The sequence below is a fragment of the Siphateles boraxobius genome, unplaced genomic scaffold (genome assembly GCF_051911475.1).
Source record: "Siphateles boraxobius isolate OS27281-9 unplaced genomic scaffold, OSU_SipBor_1 65, whole genome shotgun sequence".
Taxonomy (NCBI): Eukaryota; Metazoa; Chordata; class Actinopteri; order Cypriniformes; family Leuciscidae; genus Siphateles; species Siphateles boraxobius.
The window spans coordinates 20,808,590-20,825,556 of record NW_027509192.1 but is presented as its reverse complement, the minus strand read 5'-3'; the positions used below and the strand labels follow the sequence as shown (position 1 = coordinate 20,825,556).

General features: G+C 45.0%; 1 protein-coding gene across 3 annotated transcripts in view; it reads right to left on the bottom strand.

Moving 5' to 3' along the window:
- The window catches only part of gas2a (growth arrest-specific 2a), a 72,663-nt gene that overhangs the window by 24,142 nt on the left and 31,554 nt on the right, over positions 1 to 16,967 (bottom strand). For all 3 annotated transcript variants that reach the window (XM_077211448.1, XM_077211449.1, XM_077211450.1), the window contains exons 4-7: positions 5,650 to 5,791; positions 2,834 to 2,897; positions 1,945 to 2,149; positions 1,701 to 1,808 (exon numbers count right to left, since the gene is read on the bottom strand). In XM_077211448.1, coding sequence (XP_077067563.1) covers positions 1,701 to 1,808; positions 1,945 to 2,149; positions 2,834 to 2,897; positions 5,650 to 5,791 — 519 coding nt within the window. The remainder of the gene's footprint in view (positions 1 to 1,700; positions 1,809 to 1,944; positions 2,150 to 2,833; positions 2,898 to 5,649; positions 5,792 to 16,967) is intronic.

Below are 16,967 nucleotides of genomic sequence, written 5' to 3'. Positions count from 1 at the left end.
AAGAAAATGAGTGTGTGCGCCCGCTTCCTGTTTATACCCGCGCTGCGGGTGCGGGCGCTTGAGGCGATTCACGCATGCCAACGTTCATTGGCTCGTTCTGTAGACACTCAAAGATGATAGAGCTCCCTGAAGTGACCCCAATTATGTCGTTACGTCGACCGTGAGCGACTGATAGGGAACAGGATAAACTCAGGAGATACACAATTCCTATCAACTTATACATTGACGAGAACGGACATAGAACGAGGGAGAACACAGGGTTTAAGATGATTGACAGAAGAGGTGAACATAATTACTAATTTGACAAAATTAGGGCACGGGAGAAACAAAAACAAACTGTTATGACCTTAAAACATTTTTACAGTCGCTACGACACATTTCTCAATACTTTGGTCACTTTTTCAAAACTCTTCACACAGTGAGAAAAACAGTATGTGGGCTAAACTGTGGATCATTTATCATTGCTTTGGCACAAAATGCATTCAATGACTACATCTTTCAAATTACATTAATTATTTTCTCACTTCGAAACACAACCACCAAAACTCTGTGTACTTACAGGCCAATTTGCACATGCTTACATACTGTTTTCAAAACTGTTAAAATTATGTTCAAAACAATAAAATAATACAAAACTGAATATGACAGCAATTTGCTACATTTCTACAGTAATATTGTAATGAAATATATTTCGAATCTAAAAATGAAATGCTATAAAAACAATTGGACAATTGGACCAACCACAGCTGATTCCTATTGTAACTGTATCAGTGAATGGTGTGTACAGATTCTTGTATTTTGTAATTAGACAAAATATATTGAAGCATACTGCATCATGTCTGATTCATTCAAGTAAAATATATTGGAGTGAATTCTAAACAGTAGAGAGGTGTGCTTGTTTTACAGAAGAAAACATTGTATAATGCTACCTGTTGTAAGTGTTTTTTAGGTCATTGTTTTGTGGGTGACAAAGTGTGTTTGTCGTCTGTCAACCTTTGCTAGTGTGATGGAAGAATATGTTGATTTGAGACATGTATGAAGTGATATGGTAGTTTTAGTGCATTTTGAAAGTGAAATGAAGTGCTGTGCCGAGCTGAAAGTTGGTTTGGAGAACTGTGTGAAGAGTTTTGAAAAAGTGACCTAAGTATTGAGAAATGTGTCCTAGCCACTGTAAAAAACTGTAATATAGTGCATGATTTGTAACTAATACATTTTTACATTTGCACCACATAATTCACTACATATTTATGGCTTTTCTGACATAGTAAACTTGCTCTGTAGCTCACCTGTCCTGATACAACCATGCAGAGCGTTCAGGTACGAGTAATGTAAAACAGTGCCGAGTACAAAAGTAACATTTAACTGGAATTTAAAATGTATCACTCTAGTTAGAACCAATTACTAGACATTTCACTTTGAAACTGCTGTGAACGTGCTTCAAGTACCGAATATAATTCTGCAACAATTTTGTACTCACAGACACTTTATATTCATGACCCTGGGCTGCTTAATTAACCTATATCTGCAAAGGAGAATTTTTTTTATTGCCTCTTGTGGATGCGTAACCTGAAAAGTGCAGCAAAACAAACATGGAGCAACGTCTCTCAGATTTTGCAGAAATGTAAGCAGAGTCACATATTTCTATATTTTTGTAAATATGGCATCTAACCTGACTAAGGTCTGTTGCGATTTTTACTTACTCTGATGAAAAGCATTTTTTCTCCAACACGGTAACGGCCCTGCGATTGTCGCTCTATGCAGAACTTATTTGGGCACTTACAAGGTGGATCTTCAGAAATGTGCTTCACCTGGAACACACATTACATGTAAAATGACAGAAAACGGTACATTCTCATTCTAGAGGAAAATAAACTTTTGTCAGAGTTAAAGTTACTGTGGTACAGATAACAATAGTGATATCTGAGAAACAATAATGTTACTCACAGCATCATCCAGTAGCTTGCCGGTACTTTTTTTGCTGGAGTTGGTCTTGTTGAATGGAGACATAGATAGCGAGATGGACGGAGAAACGGATGGAGATTGAGAATTGGAAGCGGGAGGTACAGGTGAGAGTGGAGGTTCAGGTCTCTTCTCTTCCTGTTCAATCTCTTTCTCCAGCTTTATAAGTCCAGGTGGCTCTACCTTATACCTGTCACAAGAGTGACCATTCACACTTTATGGTTTGATTACATGTACAACAAAATTGTGATTTTGAAACATACAATGCAAAATTGCTTAGAACGAAAAACAAGCAATAGAGCCAAGATTCTTTGAATGTGTTTGGCCAGATTAATTTGCCATTAATTGTAAGATTTAATACTAAATTATATACTATTTCTTTTATATGGGATTATATACAATTATATACATTATATAAGTCAATGGGAACCAAAACTGTTTGGTTACCAATATTCTTCAAACTATCTAATTCACTGCAAGAACAACAAAAAATTCTTACTCAGGATTTTTTTCTTTTTATTTAGTACAAATATATAGGCTAAACATTCTAAAAATTAAGATACATTTACTTAAGAAGCTAAATGAAAATATAAGTCTTATTGAATTACAAACTGATTAATATTAAGTGAGTTTATGCTTAAAACAAGAAAAAATGCCTGCCAATGAGGTCAGAGAAAAAAATAACGTAAAAAAATTAAAATAAATTTATCTTGATTTAGGAATGATTCGATAACAAGAAAACTAGACAAAAATACAAGACATCAAAAAAAGAACATAATTTTGCATTGTTTTATGTTTCACCAAATAACCAAAGTCGTAACGTTTGGAGAGTGTGAGTGATGAAAGAATTTAAAAAAAAAAAGTTGTGGACTACCTGGATGCTATTCTTCCCAGCTCCAGCAGGCACAGGCAAACTTCTCTTGGCTGTTTGTGTAACACTTGAAGAACAGACAAATAAAAACATCAGATATAAAACAGCCACTGTATTTTGTGCTAACATACTGTACAAATCAAAGACATACTGAAAACATCAATATGGATGAATGATGAAACCAAGACCACAGAATGACACGGTGATGATGAATTAGTAATTCATTACACTATTACACTCACTGACAGCTAATGTTCTCTCAGCTTGAGACTCTGTGTTTTTTAGCATGAAGTGATTGAGCAACACGCCATGCGTTTCATAAGGAATTGTGGAGCATACAAACTACATTTCCCATGATACCGTGAGGTTGAGTGATGGCAAAATAAAAAACATGCATTCAAATCCGTAATCTCCATATCAAACCTCAAACATCCCACCTGAACATAACGCATCCATGTTTTCTTTTAGCTATTTCTGAGGGGGGAAAGGAAGAAAAAAGTAATTAATTATTTTTTTCTGTTTCAAATGTGTTTTTTATTTTTATTTTTTTTAATATGGCTGAATAACCCTCAATTTACCACATAATGCACCACACTTGCTAATATGCTAATTTGAAGATTAGCCCGTTTTTGGTATATATAACAGATTTGCAGCAACACACACTTCACAAATATGTTCCTGCACTTGTTTGCATTTCAAATCTTATCGGCATCCAAGTAGATTTTTATAAATTTTCATATGAAAGTGAGGTTAGGACAGCTTTTCATACTTAAGTTTTGACAAATACATCTACATTTGAGCTCTGCCACATGGACACACAACACACCACATTCTCTGCACATTCTCTTGAGTGCAACTCCAGTGGGAAGAGAACCCATTCTTTCTGCATTCAGGACACTCAGTTCTGCTGCCCTTCTGTACTCCCTAGATGACCTGATCCTGTATGTCTCTCTCTTTCTTTATGTAGTTTCAGCAGACTTGCTATTCTGTCCAGCTATCTTGGACATGTATTGAAATAAAGCATAAATAATCTATTCAAACCCTCTTCCTGAATCCTTCAATGTCTGTATGTCTGGATCTGGCACATGACAGAGATGTTCTGTCCTCATACATATCATAAGCTACAGCAAAAGAAGAAGACTTTCTTCCTTCATATGAATTTTCCACCATCACAGTTTGTGCCTTGAATACCACCCTTTTGAGAAATGCAGTGAGAGGAATAAGAAAATATATTTATTCCAAGACTAGCCAGAGACACAACTATCATCTTTGCAGACCCTCACCAATTTCAGTCAATCAGCCTCTCAAGTTTGATTATATTTCCACATAAGGCAGTTTTATGTTGTATGTACAGCAAAACAACATAATCATCACCCAAAAACATTAGTAGTATTGAGATGTAAAATTCCAGAATGTTTTTATTTATTTATTTTCAAATATTTATTTAATTATGGGTGCTTTTAGCATAGCAGATCTAGTCCAAGGTTGATATGCTAAAACTATTCAGAGAGTTGTCATGATTAAACTGTGTAAATAACAAAATATCATAGAATAATTGTTTTTTTGTTGTTGTTTTTTTAGACATCATGAGCATTTACACCCCAATGTCATTTTCAAAAAGACCAGCTAATGTTACAGCTGTCATTTTGTAAATCTTAAATACAAAGAATCAATTAATATTTTCACACTTTTAAAAACAATTTATCAAATTACAAAATTATAAATTGACTTGAAGTGACAGAAAAAAACTATTCTGTAATATTTACCTTTTTATCACATCTAATAAATGTGACCTTAATAAAACCTTGATTTTTTCCTCTCAAGCATGCTTGTCACTTTCCATGTTGTCACTTAACACTTTATTAGGTGAACATGGGCGTACATCAGAGTGTATTAGTTATAATTTATCTTATAATAATATTTACCACTTTATGAGGACATTTTACTGAAAATCATACTGTTCATTGACATCTCCTGTTCATTGCCACATGAACCATGGTCTATACCACTGTCCACTTTTTCAAGGGGACTTGGGTTCAGTCTCTCTTAACTTGTATTAATTGTATTAAATAAATGTTGAAGGGGACCAATTATGGTCCTTTCCTTTAGTGTGTAATATAGCTGTTTTTGCAAGTAAACAATCTGCAAAGTTACAAAGTACAAAGTCTATGCCCAAGAAAGTGAATCTCAAATCCAGCAGAAACCCCCTGCAACACCTTGTTTTTAGTCTTGCCATTATTTTCCATTATGTAGCAACATCTCCATGAAACACATTTGGTTAAGGTGAGGCATTACATTTGTGGCACACGCTCTAAGCGAGAAGACCATTCACAACAGACTTGGCCAACTGACCAATCAGAGCAGACGACGCTTTTCGGAAGGCGAGTTTAAAAGAAACCTAAACTAAAACAGAGCATACAGACAGAGGGTAAAAACATGTGCTGCAACAATGTAACTTGTAATGAAAATTTGTATTTGAACATTAAATCATGTTAACCTATACTAGCAGACCCCCTGAACAAAATTAAATGACCTGTAATTTACCATAATAGGGACTTTTTAACAATTTGATGTGAAGATGCATTTTTACATATCAAACACGTAGGCACAAAATAAAATAAAATGTGATTTTGTGTCTGATGCCTTGTGCAAGTCCAACATGCTCTCTCACTGCATCTACTCTACAAATACAGAAATGCAGTTGTTGTAATAAATCAGGCTTAAAGTCTTTACGGGGCAGATATAAAAAAGGTAGAGATTATTATTTACCCATAAGTCTTTGTTGCTGTGTCAGAGATGGATTTGTTTAAAAGACTCACCAAGCCCATCTGACTCGAACAGACAGGTGTCACCTACGCCCACCTCTCGACACCATGACAGGAAGTTGGCTGTGTTATCCCTGGCGAAAAAGGAACCAGACGCGGCGTTGGCTCGGCAAGGAATCCTGCGACTGGGGATCGACTGAAAGACAGAATTTGCTCAATTTGTTACTCAATGGCGTTGTAGATGGACATTTGCATTTAAATTGTCTTACATGCAAGAGGAATGGCCTTGAAGAGAAGGCTGGCTTAAATCTAAACACTGCAAACATTCTAAGGCCAAAAACATATGAATGTTGTTCCAAACCCACAAGACTTGTGGTTCATTTTCAGACCACAAATGAAGCAAGCATATTTGAGCTTTCGTGTTTACCATATTTGATGAGCTATATGTATTGTGTTATATATATTATATATGTGTGTGTGTTGATCAATGTATATAAGTGAATGAAAGCCTAAATTAAATCTGTTCATCATTTAAAGCCATCATGTGGCAAAACAAATGGCTTATGGGTTTGAAATGAAATAAGGATGAGTAAATGATGACATAAAATTCATTTTGGGGTTAACTAACTGAAAGCATGCAAATACAGCTTGGTCAGCGCACATAGGCCTACTTGCATTTGGTTATGAATTGTGTGGGAACACATTCTGCAATGCAACGATGCATGTCGATCTTGCATTTACTAGAAGCTAATAACCAAATGCAAGTATGCTGGCCAAGCGATCACAGCTGTGTTTGAATACTTGTGTAAAGAATGTTTCTGAGCTAACTCATCTAAACATTCAAAAACATAGTTAGATGCCTTGCTATCTAGAGTAAACATGGCAGCTATACTTCTGAGAAAGCCATTCTAATTCAAATGAAACTTCTTATGTGAGTGATTTAAATGCCTCACTTCATGTGAAGAGTCAATTCGCAATTGTTACCAATATCAAAAGAGTTAGCATGTCGTTAAGCTAACGACTTACTACTTTAAGAAGCAGAAGAAAAAAAAAACATTGGTAACAATCATAGACCGTAAAAGTAATGGACACAGCGACCCCATTGATTTCAACGGAGAAGACTGAAGCCCGATTATTGCACTTCCTGCCTGATGGCTGAGCGACTGCGCAGGCTCAGACTGAGCTTGACGACTGTCTGACAATTGTAAATCTCCTAGTGGCTGAGCCAAGACAAATCTGAATCACCTAATTCCTCAAAAACTTTGTTGAAATACAAATGGATTACCCCCTTGGTAACAATGGGCATGTGGCAAGGGAGGCGTGGTCTAGCAAAGTCTGTGACAGGAGAGAGGATCCGGAGACAGGTGCGGCGTAAGTGGGTCAAGTGCAAATGACAAACACCTGTGTCTTGTTTCAGTGATTGGCATATAGACCGCATATAAGCGACGGGGAAACATTGTTCGAGAGAGAGACAACTGGGAGAACTTTGTGTGAGTGCACGTGTGAAGCAGCACGGAGAAAGGACTGTGAGGAGAGAGCGAGAGAAAGCGCGCTCGAGAGAGAGAGAGAGAGTACACTTTATGTACTAAGTTGGTTGTTGCAGTGTTGAGTGTGCACCTTTTCTTTGTACTTTTATTTTATTTTTGGAATAAACCCCACAGTCTCCCAAGCTGATCCTGTCCTCTTCCTTCCCTACATATTGAACCGTACTACAGGGCAGTTTGTTGGAAGGATTAATGGCAAAAATTGGCCACAACAGTTGTCAAGAATTCAGTCATTATGTATGTAACACTGTTAAAGGATCATGGAAAAAGGAGGTGGGAACCGCTGAACGAAAGTAAAAATGGCAGTTCCTCACTGACGACTGCCTCACACACAGGGGTACAAATTTCCTAATGAATGGTAAATGGACTGCATTTATATAGCGCTTTCACAGACCCAATGGCCACCAAAGCGCTTACATATTGCCTCACATTCACTCATTCATACACCGACGGCAGTGTCAGCCATGCAAGGCGCCATCCAGCTCGTTGGGAGCAGCTGGGGCTAGGTGTCTTGCTCATGGACACCTCGACACTTGGTTAGGTGGAACCGGGGATTGAACCACCAAACTTCCGGTTTGTAGACAACCTACATGAGCCACTGCCACCCGAATGAAATGTAAAGCTAGTGTATACATTTTGTATACAAAAAAGTAAAGACTATTTAAGGTGGCACGGTCCCACTCCTTGTCACGGGTGAGAGACGAGAGACGTGGATTCAGTTGCAGAGTGATTTATTTGGATGACAGTCAGGTAAGGTACAAACTCCAAAGCTCAGAACAAACGGGAAGGTACACACGAAACACGTAACATGTACAACGAATCAGCACAGGACTGCAGACACAGGGAGATAAAATAGGCCAACAAACGAAAGAGGTAACAAGACGGGCAGGTGGGGGACATTAACCAATAATGAGATAACAAGAAGGGTGGGGTTACACAATAGACAGGAGAGCACATGGCACAAGAAATAAGACAGTCATGTGCTCACAACAGACAAGAATAAACACAAACACATAACAACGTGACATAACCCCCCCTCTACGGAGCGGCTACCAGACGCTCCAAGGCCCACAAAAAACAAACAAAACAAGAGTCCAGAAGGGAGGTGGAACGGTGGAGGATCAGGGGGAGGGATGGGGGGCTAGGTCCATGGAAGGGAACAGAAACAGGGGGTGATGGTTTAGCCGGCGGCCAGGGCGAAGCAGACAGTCCATCGGGCGGCCAGGGCGAAGCAGACAGTCCATCGGTCGGCCAGGGCGAAGCAGACGACCCATCGGGCGGCCAGGACGAAGCAGACGGCCCATCGGCAGCCAGGGCGAAGCAGACGACCCATCGGGTGGCCAGGGCGAAGCAGACGACCCATCGGGCAGCCAGGGCAGTGAAGACCCCTCGGGCGGCCAGGGTGGTGAAGACCCCTCGGGCGGCCAGGGCGGTGAAGAGGCAAGGGCGGTGAAGACCCCTCGGGCAGCCAATGCGGTGAAGACCCTTAGGGTGGCCATGGCGGTGACGACCAGGGCGAAGACGACCACTCGGGCGACCAAGGCACAGGAACAGGACCTGGCTCAGGAACAGCAACCGGCTCAGGAACAGACACCGGCTCAGGAACAGACACCAGAACAGTAACAGCTACAAGGACAGACACAAACACAGAAACAAACATTGGCTCCGGCTCAGGAACAGCAGACACTGGCTCCGGCTCAGGAACAGCAGACACTGGCTCCGGCTCAGGAACAGCAGACACTGGCTCCGGCGCAGGAACAGCAGACACTGGCTCCGGCGCAGGAACAGCAGACACTGGCTCCGGCTCTGGAACAGCAGACACTGGCTCCAGCTCTGGAACAGCAGACACTAAAGGTCTGAAGGGCGTCTCCAGGATCCGAGCTAGACGCTCTAAATAGCCGATCAGTGCCCCTCCGGCCCCAAGAATGGGCATCTCCCGATCTGTCTCAGACTGGGCAGAAGAGGCATGTGCCGTCTGTCTGTCTGTCTGTCTCAGACTCTGGGCTGGACGGAACCATTGATGAAGGCCCTACGCTGGACAGAACCATTGGCGAAGGCTTCATGCTGGATGAAATCGGCGGTGAGGGCTTTGTGCTGGACGGATGCTTGGCGAAACCTATCACCTCCTCTCCTACGACCTCCGCGGCTCCCAGAGAATCTGGCCAATCAGGTTCCCTCAAACCGCTGAGAGTCAGCAGGGGTCTTAATATGGTTGCCAGTCGCAGTCCTGGTCTCACCTCTTCCCGACTGACCGCCGGCTGCCCTGATCTCCGCACATGGCGAAGTATTTGAATAAGGAGATCCCGTTCTCCCTCTCTGCAGGACAAAGTTCGCTCCGCTGAATCCACATGTTGGCTGATTCGTTCTGTCACGGGTGAGAGACGAGAGACGTGGATTCAGTTGCAGAGTGATTTATTTGGATGACAGACAGGTAAGGTACAAACTCCAAAGCTCAGAACAAATGGGAAGGTACACACGAAACATGTAACATGTACAACGAATCAGCACAGGACTGCAGACACAGGGAGATAAAATAGGCCATGTCAATAATGAGATAACAAGATGGGCGGGGTTAGACAATAGACAGGAGAGCACATGGCACAAGAAATAACAAGACAGTCATGTGCTCACAACAGACCAGAATAAACACAAACACATGACAACGTGACACTCCTCGCTAATCCGCCACATGGTTTAGTCCATCTTCAAACATTTTGATTGTTAGTTAGTTGAGCATCTGGTGGAGCGCAAACTTCTGCTGTAGAAATGTCTTACTCAAAGACAGCCAAATCAGGCCACCAAAAAAGAAAGGAAAGACAGGAGAAGGAAAGAAAACAAAATGAGGGGAAACAATTGGTAACTGGCTTCTTTTCAAAGAAAGGTGAGCACAAACTAGAACACGAAATCTATAGTGCTAAACGTCCCGGGTTATGTATGTAACCCTAGTTCCCCGAAGGGACGGACGCTGCGTGAAATCGCAGTGGGAACGCCCTCAGCGTGACGCGTCTGAAGCATGAATGAAATCAGTCAAGGGAGAGAATGAGCGTACGGCGAGTGACGTCATCGACCAGGAAGCTATAAATATCCCCTGAGTACACAACACGCCAGCTTAAAAGTTACTGAAGCAGCGACCCAAGGGGATGCCGAGAGTATGGCAGGACACGCAGCGTCCGTCCCTTCGGGGAACTAGGGTTACATACGTAACCCGGGACGTTCCCCTTCAGGGACTACCGCTGCGTGAAATCGCAGTGGGAACGCAATACCCACATCCCCATACGACCAAATTCCCGTCGTGTGTCATTAGGAGACACAAACCGACGAGAGAACCTGAGCCCCGGGAGTGGAGCTAAGATCGAGGGAATAAAATCTAACGAAAGTGTGCGGTGAGGACCAGCCTGCCGCATCACAAACGTCCTGAAGAGAAGCTCCTGAAAGAAGAGCTGTAGAAGCAGCCATACTCCGGGTGGAATGAGCCCTTACAGCCAAAGTGAAGGCTGATGGGCCGAACCATAAGCAAGTGGGATGGCCTCGACCACCCACTTGCTCATCCTTTTTCTAGATGCAGGACACCCTTTCTTAGGTGACCCAAACAGACGAACATTTGTTCCGATCTCCTCCACAGGGCAGCTCTGTGGACGTAAGCATCAAAACCCAAACTGGGCACAGCAAATTAATTTTCTCCTGGTCTGACGTCAGAAAAGGCGGAGGACAGAAAACCTGCAGAACTATAGGTCTAACTGAAACAGTTGGAACCTTAGGAACATAACCTGGTCTCGGAAAGAGAAAGGCCTTAACCAACCAGGAGCAAATTCCAGGCACGAGGGAGCCACCGAAAGTGCTTGAATATCTCCAATTCTTTTTAGAGATGAGATAGCGAGAAGAAGGATAGTCTTTAGAGTAAGAAACTTTTCCGAAACTTCCTCGATGGGCTCGAAAGGAGCAAGGGAGAGACCTTCTAAGATGACGGCCAGATCCCAAGCTGGTACCCTTGTGCGAACTGCAGGCCTCAGCCTCAAGGTGACACGAAGGAAGCGAGACATAAGCGGGTGTTTCCCGAGGGAACCTCCACTTGAAGGGGTGTGGTAAGCAGCTAAGGCCGCCACATTGACCTTCAGTGTGGAGTGGGATAACCCTGTGGAGAGACGGTCCTGCAGGAAATCCAGGACTGTACCAACCGGGCAGTTAACTGGGTCCTGCTGGCGCTCTCCACACCAAGAGGTGAAAAGTTTCCACCTCGCGGCATATAACTTCCTCGTGGAGGGAGCTCTGGATCGGAGGATGGTCTCAAAGACCTCATCCGAGAGACCAGAATCTATGAGCTGGGCCCCCTCAGAGGCCAAGCCCACGGCCTCCATAGCTCTAGACGGGGGTGAAGGATCGACCCACTCGCCTGAGAGAGCAGATCTCTCCTGATCGGTATCTCTAGGGGAGAGCCGTTGAGGAGAGACACTAGGTCCGCAAACCATACCCGGGCCGACCAGAGCGGGGCTATTAGCAGGAGACTGAGCCCGTCCCGGCGAACCCTCTCCAGAACTCCTGGGAGCAGAGCGATCGGGGGAAAAGCGTACAAGCGTGACCTCGGCCACGGATGTACCATCGCATCCAACCCCAGCGGGGCTGGATGGCTGAGAGAGAACCACAGCGGGCAGTGTGATGTTTCTCGAGAAGCAAATAGGTCTACCTCGGCAAGACCGAAATGTTTCCATAGGAGTTCCACCACCTCGGGGTGAAGACTCCATTCCCCGGGCCTCGGCCCCTGTCTTAACAGGATGTCTGCCCCCTGATTTAAATACCCCGGGAGATAAAAGCTCTCAGAGAAAGAATTTTCCCCTGGGACCATAGAAGGATCTGACGTGCCAGTTTGTAAAGCGGGCGAGAACGCAAACCCCCCTGATGGTTGATATAAGAAACCACCGATGTGTTGTCTGTCTGGACAAGAACATGGTGGCCCCTTAGGTCTGGGAGGAAGTGTTTCAGAGCCTGAAACACCGCCAACATCTCTAGGCAGTTTAAGTGCCACAGACGATGATGGTCCTCCCACAGACCCTGAGCCCACCCGTGAGAGAGGCATCTGTCATTAGCATAACGCGACAACAAGGAGCTCCTAACACAGGGCCTTGGGACAGAAACCAAGGATCTTTCCACATGATCAGGGCGTGATGACACCGTCGCAAACTCACGATCATGCGAAGCGGATTTCCCCTCGGGGAGAATCCCTTGGTCCTGAGCCACCACTGTAACAGTCTCATGTGCAAGAGGCCAAGAGGTATCACATTGGACGCAGCTGCCATGAGACCTAGCAGTCTCTGGAACTGTTTTACAGTGGATGACTGGCCTAGCTTGACCTGATCTACTGCAGCGAGAATCAAAGCAATACGAGCAGGTGACAATCGTGCCTGCATCGTCGTTGAATCCCACACTACACCTAGAAAAGTGGTTCTCTGTAATGGAGAAAGAACACTCTTTTTGGCGTTGAGCCTCAGCCCCAGTCACTTGATATGAGCAAGAACGACATCTCGGTGCCGAACCGCCTGTTGTTCCGATTGAGCTAGAATCAAGCAATCGTCTATATAGTACAGAAAGCGGATGCCCTGTAACCTCAGCGGGGCTATAGCAGCATCCGTACACTTCGTGAATGTTCGGGGTGACAGTGCTAGGCCGAACGGAAGAACCCGATATTGGTACGCTTCGACCCCGAAAGCGAACCTCAGGAACTTCCTGTGTTGAGGGAGGATAGATACATGGAAGTAAACGTCCTTTAGATCTATCATGACAAACCAGTCCTCGGATCTGATTTGAACATCCCCAGTGACAGACACAGCGCCCTGTAACGTACTGGCAGGGAACAGCTGGTCTGGGCACTCCACAACCCTCCTCGGAGGGTGGAGCGTCCCTCGGGAAATCGCTCGCCGAGTCTCTCTACGCCCTGTGAAGGCAGGGTTAGTAGAGCAGACCACTGAGGGCATCGGAAAAGACAGGGCACCGTGTTCTTGTGCAGTGAACTCAGGTCTTTCACGATAGGGACCACCCTCAGAACCCTGACGTTCAGCACGTCAGGATTTTTTTTTTTTCGATGAAGTAGTATCCTAACTCTCTGCTGGGTGGGGGACCCATTCCGCCAGGAACTCTACTAAGGGAACCAGCCTCTCGAGGCTGGCCTCCGGATGAACATCCCGAGTGACAGACACAGCGCCCTGTAACATACTGGCAGGAAACAGCTGGTCTGAGCACTCCACAACCCTCCTTGGAGGGGGCGAGCGTCCCTCGGGAAATCGCTCGCCGAGTCTCTCTACGCCCTGTATAGGCAGGGTTAGTAGAACAGACCCCTGAGGGCATCGAGAAAGACAGGGCACCGTGTTTTTGTGCGGTGAACTCAAGTTTTTCCCGATGGGGACCACCCTCAGAGTCCTGACGTTCAGCCCGTCAGGACTTTTTCGACGCGGCCTTTCTGGCGACAATGACTGTCCTCAGATCAGTCCTGCCCCGAGAAGGCCGCGCCGGAGAGCACCCCGCCTCGTCCCTCCAGTTTCTCTGCAGGGGGGCACGAGACGTGACACTCCGCTTCTGCTGTGCTCTTTTTGAAGACGAACTCGACGAAAGACTTTGCTCTGGTTGAACATTCTGCGTGACAGACACAGTGCCCTGTAACGGCGCACCGGCAGGGAACGACTGGTCTGAACACACTAGAACCCTCCTTAGAGGCGGCGAGCGTCCCTCGGGAAAGCACTCGCCAGACCCTTCTACGCCCTGTTTCGGCAGGGTTAGTAGGACGGGCCCCTGAGGGCGCCGGGAGAGACAGGGCACCCTTAACGGAGGTGAACGCAAGTCTCTCTCGGCGGGGACCCCCCTCAGATTTCCTTTGAGCAGGTCGGCCTGAAAAGCCTGCATAAAAGTCATCGTATGCAAACATGCAGCCGCCTGCCGAGCCACCGAGTAAGCCTTCCCCACCAGCACAGAGGTATATATATTTATTTATTTATTTATTTTTTGGTGGAAGAGCCGGTGCTTTAAGTGAAGACGATGAAGCAGGAGAGAGATAGCTCGCAAGCGTCTCCTCCGCCTACAGTATCGTCACATAACCAGCAGATTTAGCACCAACAATGTTACCATAAGCATTGGACTGATTTGTGTAAATTCTGCTTGAAACCGGTCTAACCCAGGTCTTTGAAACCTCAGCATGAAGATCTGGGAAGAACGGTAAGCACCGGCTAGAAGGTTGAGGTCGTGCAGACAGAAATCTATCATCTAGATTGCTTTTAATTCTAGAAACCTGTCTATCAGCTGGCCACTCGATACTGTTATTTTTTTTATTTTATTTTTTTTAGCTTTTCAACAGCCCGAGATAATACATCCATCAAACCTTCTTCATTTGCAGTATAATGTGATAAACTAGTTTTCTCTGATAATAAACTTTCGACATCCAACTCCTCAGAACTGGAAAATCTCAATTCAACATCATCATGTGCCTCCACCCGGGCAGAAGTAACCGCCGCAGCGCGTGCTTCCAGAGCCGGGTGAGAGGCACTAGATCTCGTCGGAGATAGCTGAGATAGGGCGGAGCCCGTCTCAACGTCGCCAGCGAGATCCATCTGCGAGCCCCAAGACAAGCGCCGCCGCTCTGCCTCAACAGAAGCGGGACCCGAGCCTCGGGGAGCTCGCAGCAAATCACTCTCCTCGAAGAGCGATCGCCGCGAGCGCAGAGTTCTCAAGGGAAAACGCTCGCAATGCTGACAATCGACTCCCTCGAGAGCCGACTGGGCATTGCTGCACTCCCAAACAAGCCACACTTAGCTCGTGTGAATCCCCACCCGTGATGTGCCGAGTACAGGGGGGAACACACTTCTTATACTGCTCGCTCATATTGTTTTTTTTATATAAAATATATATAGTGAAAACTCCTGACAAAACAGACAAACACAATCGACAGATTCAGACACACACAGAGCTGCGGAAGTAACTAAAAGCTGGCGTGTTGTGTACTCAGGGGATATTTATAGCTTCCTGGTCGATGACGTCACTCGCCGTACGCTCATTCTCTCCATTGACTGATTTCATTCATGCTTCAGACGCGTCACGCTGAGGGCGTTCCCACTGCGATTTCACGCAGCGGTAGTCCCTGAAGGGGAACTGCTTGAATATATCCACGATGGTTAGTGCTAAAAAAGAACTGAGACAACCCATTGAAAGAGCAGAACAAACACTTTCAGATGATAATTTTGTTATACATGTAATCTGAGGTAAAGGCTAAATAAATAAACTGTACACTAACAATGCTGTTTGCATACAACACAGCAATATAATAGCCTAATTTGAAACATGTTTAATTTTAAATGTATAGGCTATATCAGGTAGCTCATCGGTAGCTACATATCATCATTTCAACATTATATTTATGTCAGATTTAGTAGAAGCAGATCGTAACATTGTGAAACACCTGGCACTCAGTTTGAGGAACATGGGGGCCCCTCAGGACTGCCTATGCATAGGGCCCAGGATCTGTGCTACACCCCTGCTCACATACATAAACAATACAAATATTCCAGGCCTGGTCCGCTCTCGTCCTTCACAGTCGTCGCTCCTCCTTTTATGCTTCCGCTCCTTTGTTAGAGATACGAGACCGATGCGTCGCACATGTGTCGCTCATTATCAATAACGGCACCGGCCTCTCACGGCTCTCGGCACCGCCCTGCTTGCCACAATGTACCCATCATAATGTTTAAATCTCAAATGCCCATATTATTTTTAGGTGAGCTCCATCCATCTATTTCCAAACTGCTTGTCCAATGTAGGGTCTTTTGGTCAAACTATTTCTTCAAAACGCTGAGTAGGCAGCTCACTATGTCTTGTTTTTTTCAGCAGAAAGTGGACACCATCTACCGGCAGCTCCAGACTCCTGGAATTACCCCCTGCCCTACATAGCTTAAACATGATTCTCACCACTCCGCTGCCGGCTCACCGCAGTGTTGCCTATCCGTCTTCTCTCCTCTGGATGCTGATCAAGTAACAAAACTGGTAATCTCAGCCAAAACCTCAACCAGTAGTCTTGATCCAATGCCCACCACCCTGGTCAAGGCCTGTCTTCCCATCCTCTGCCACTCAATGCAAAACATCATAAATGCATCTCTTAACTCTGGTGTGGTACCATCCAGTTTTAAAATGGCGGCAGTCATCCCTACTCTCAAAAAGCCAGGCTCAGATCCAGACGGCCTCAACTACTATCGTCCAATCTCCAACCTCCCTGTCCTCAGCAAAATCTTGGAAAGGGCAGTGGCTGCCCAGCTTCAAGATCACATGTCCCACCATGAGCTCTTCGAACCTCTCCAATCTGGTTTCAGAAGACACCATAGTACTGAGACTGCCCTCATCAAAATCACCAATGACCTCCTCCTGGCTGCTGACAACGGCCTCATCTCCATCCACATCTTCCTTGACCTCTCTGCAGCCATACAGTTTCACATACTATCCTTCTCCACCACCTGTCTGAGCTCATCGGCCTCAGTGGTACAGCACTGTCCTGGTTCCGGTCCTATCTCACTGACCGGAAACAATTCATCGCCCTAAATGGCTCAAATTCTGATCCAGCACCCGCCGACCATGGTGTACCCCAGGGCTCAGTGCTTGGTCCGCTGCTGTTCAACATTTACACACTACCCGTAGGTCATATTGTCCGTAAACATGGACTCAATTACCACTGCTACACCGATGACATTCAACTTTATATCAGCACAAACCCCTCCTCCCAGCTCCCAACCACACAACTTGTCAACTGCCTGCAGGAACTCAAATCATGGATGACCACAAACCTAGTCAAACTGAACAGTAATAAGT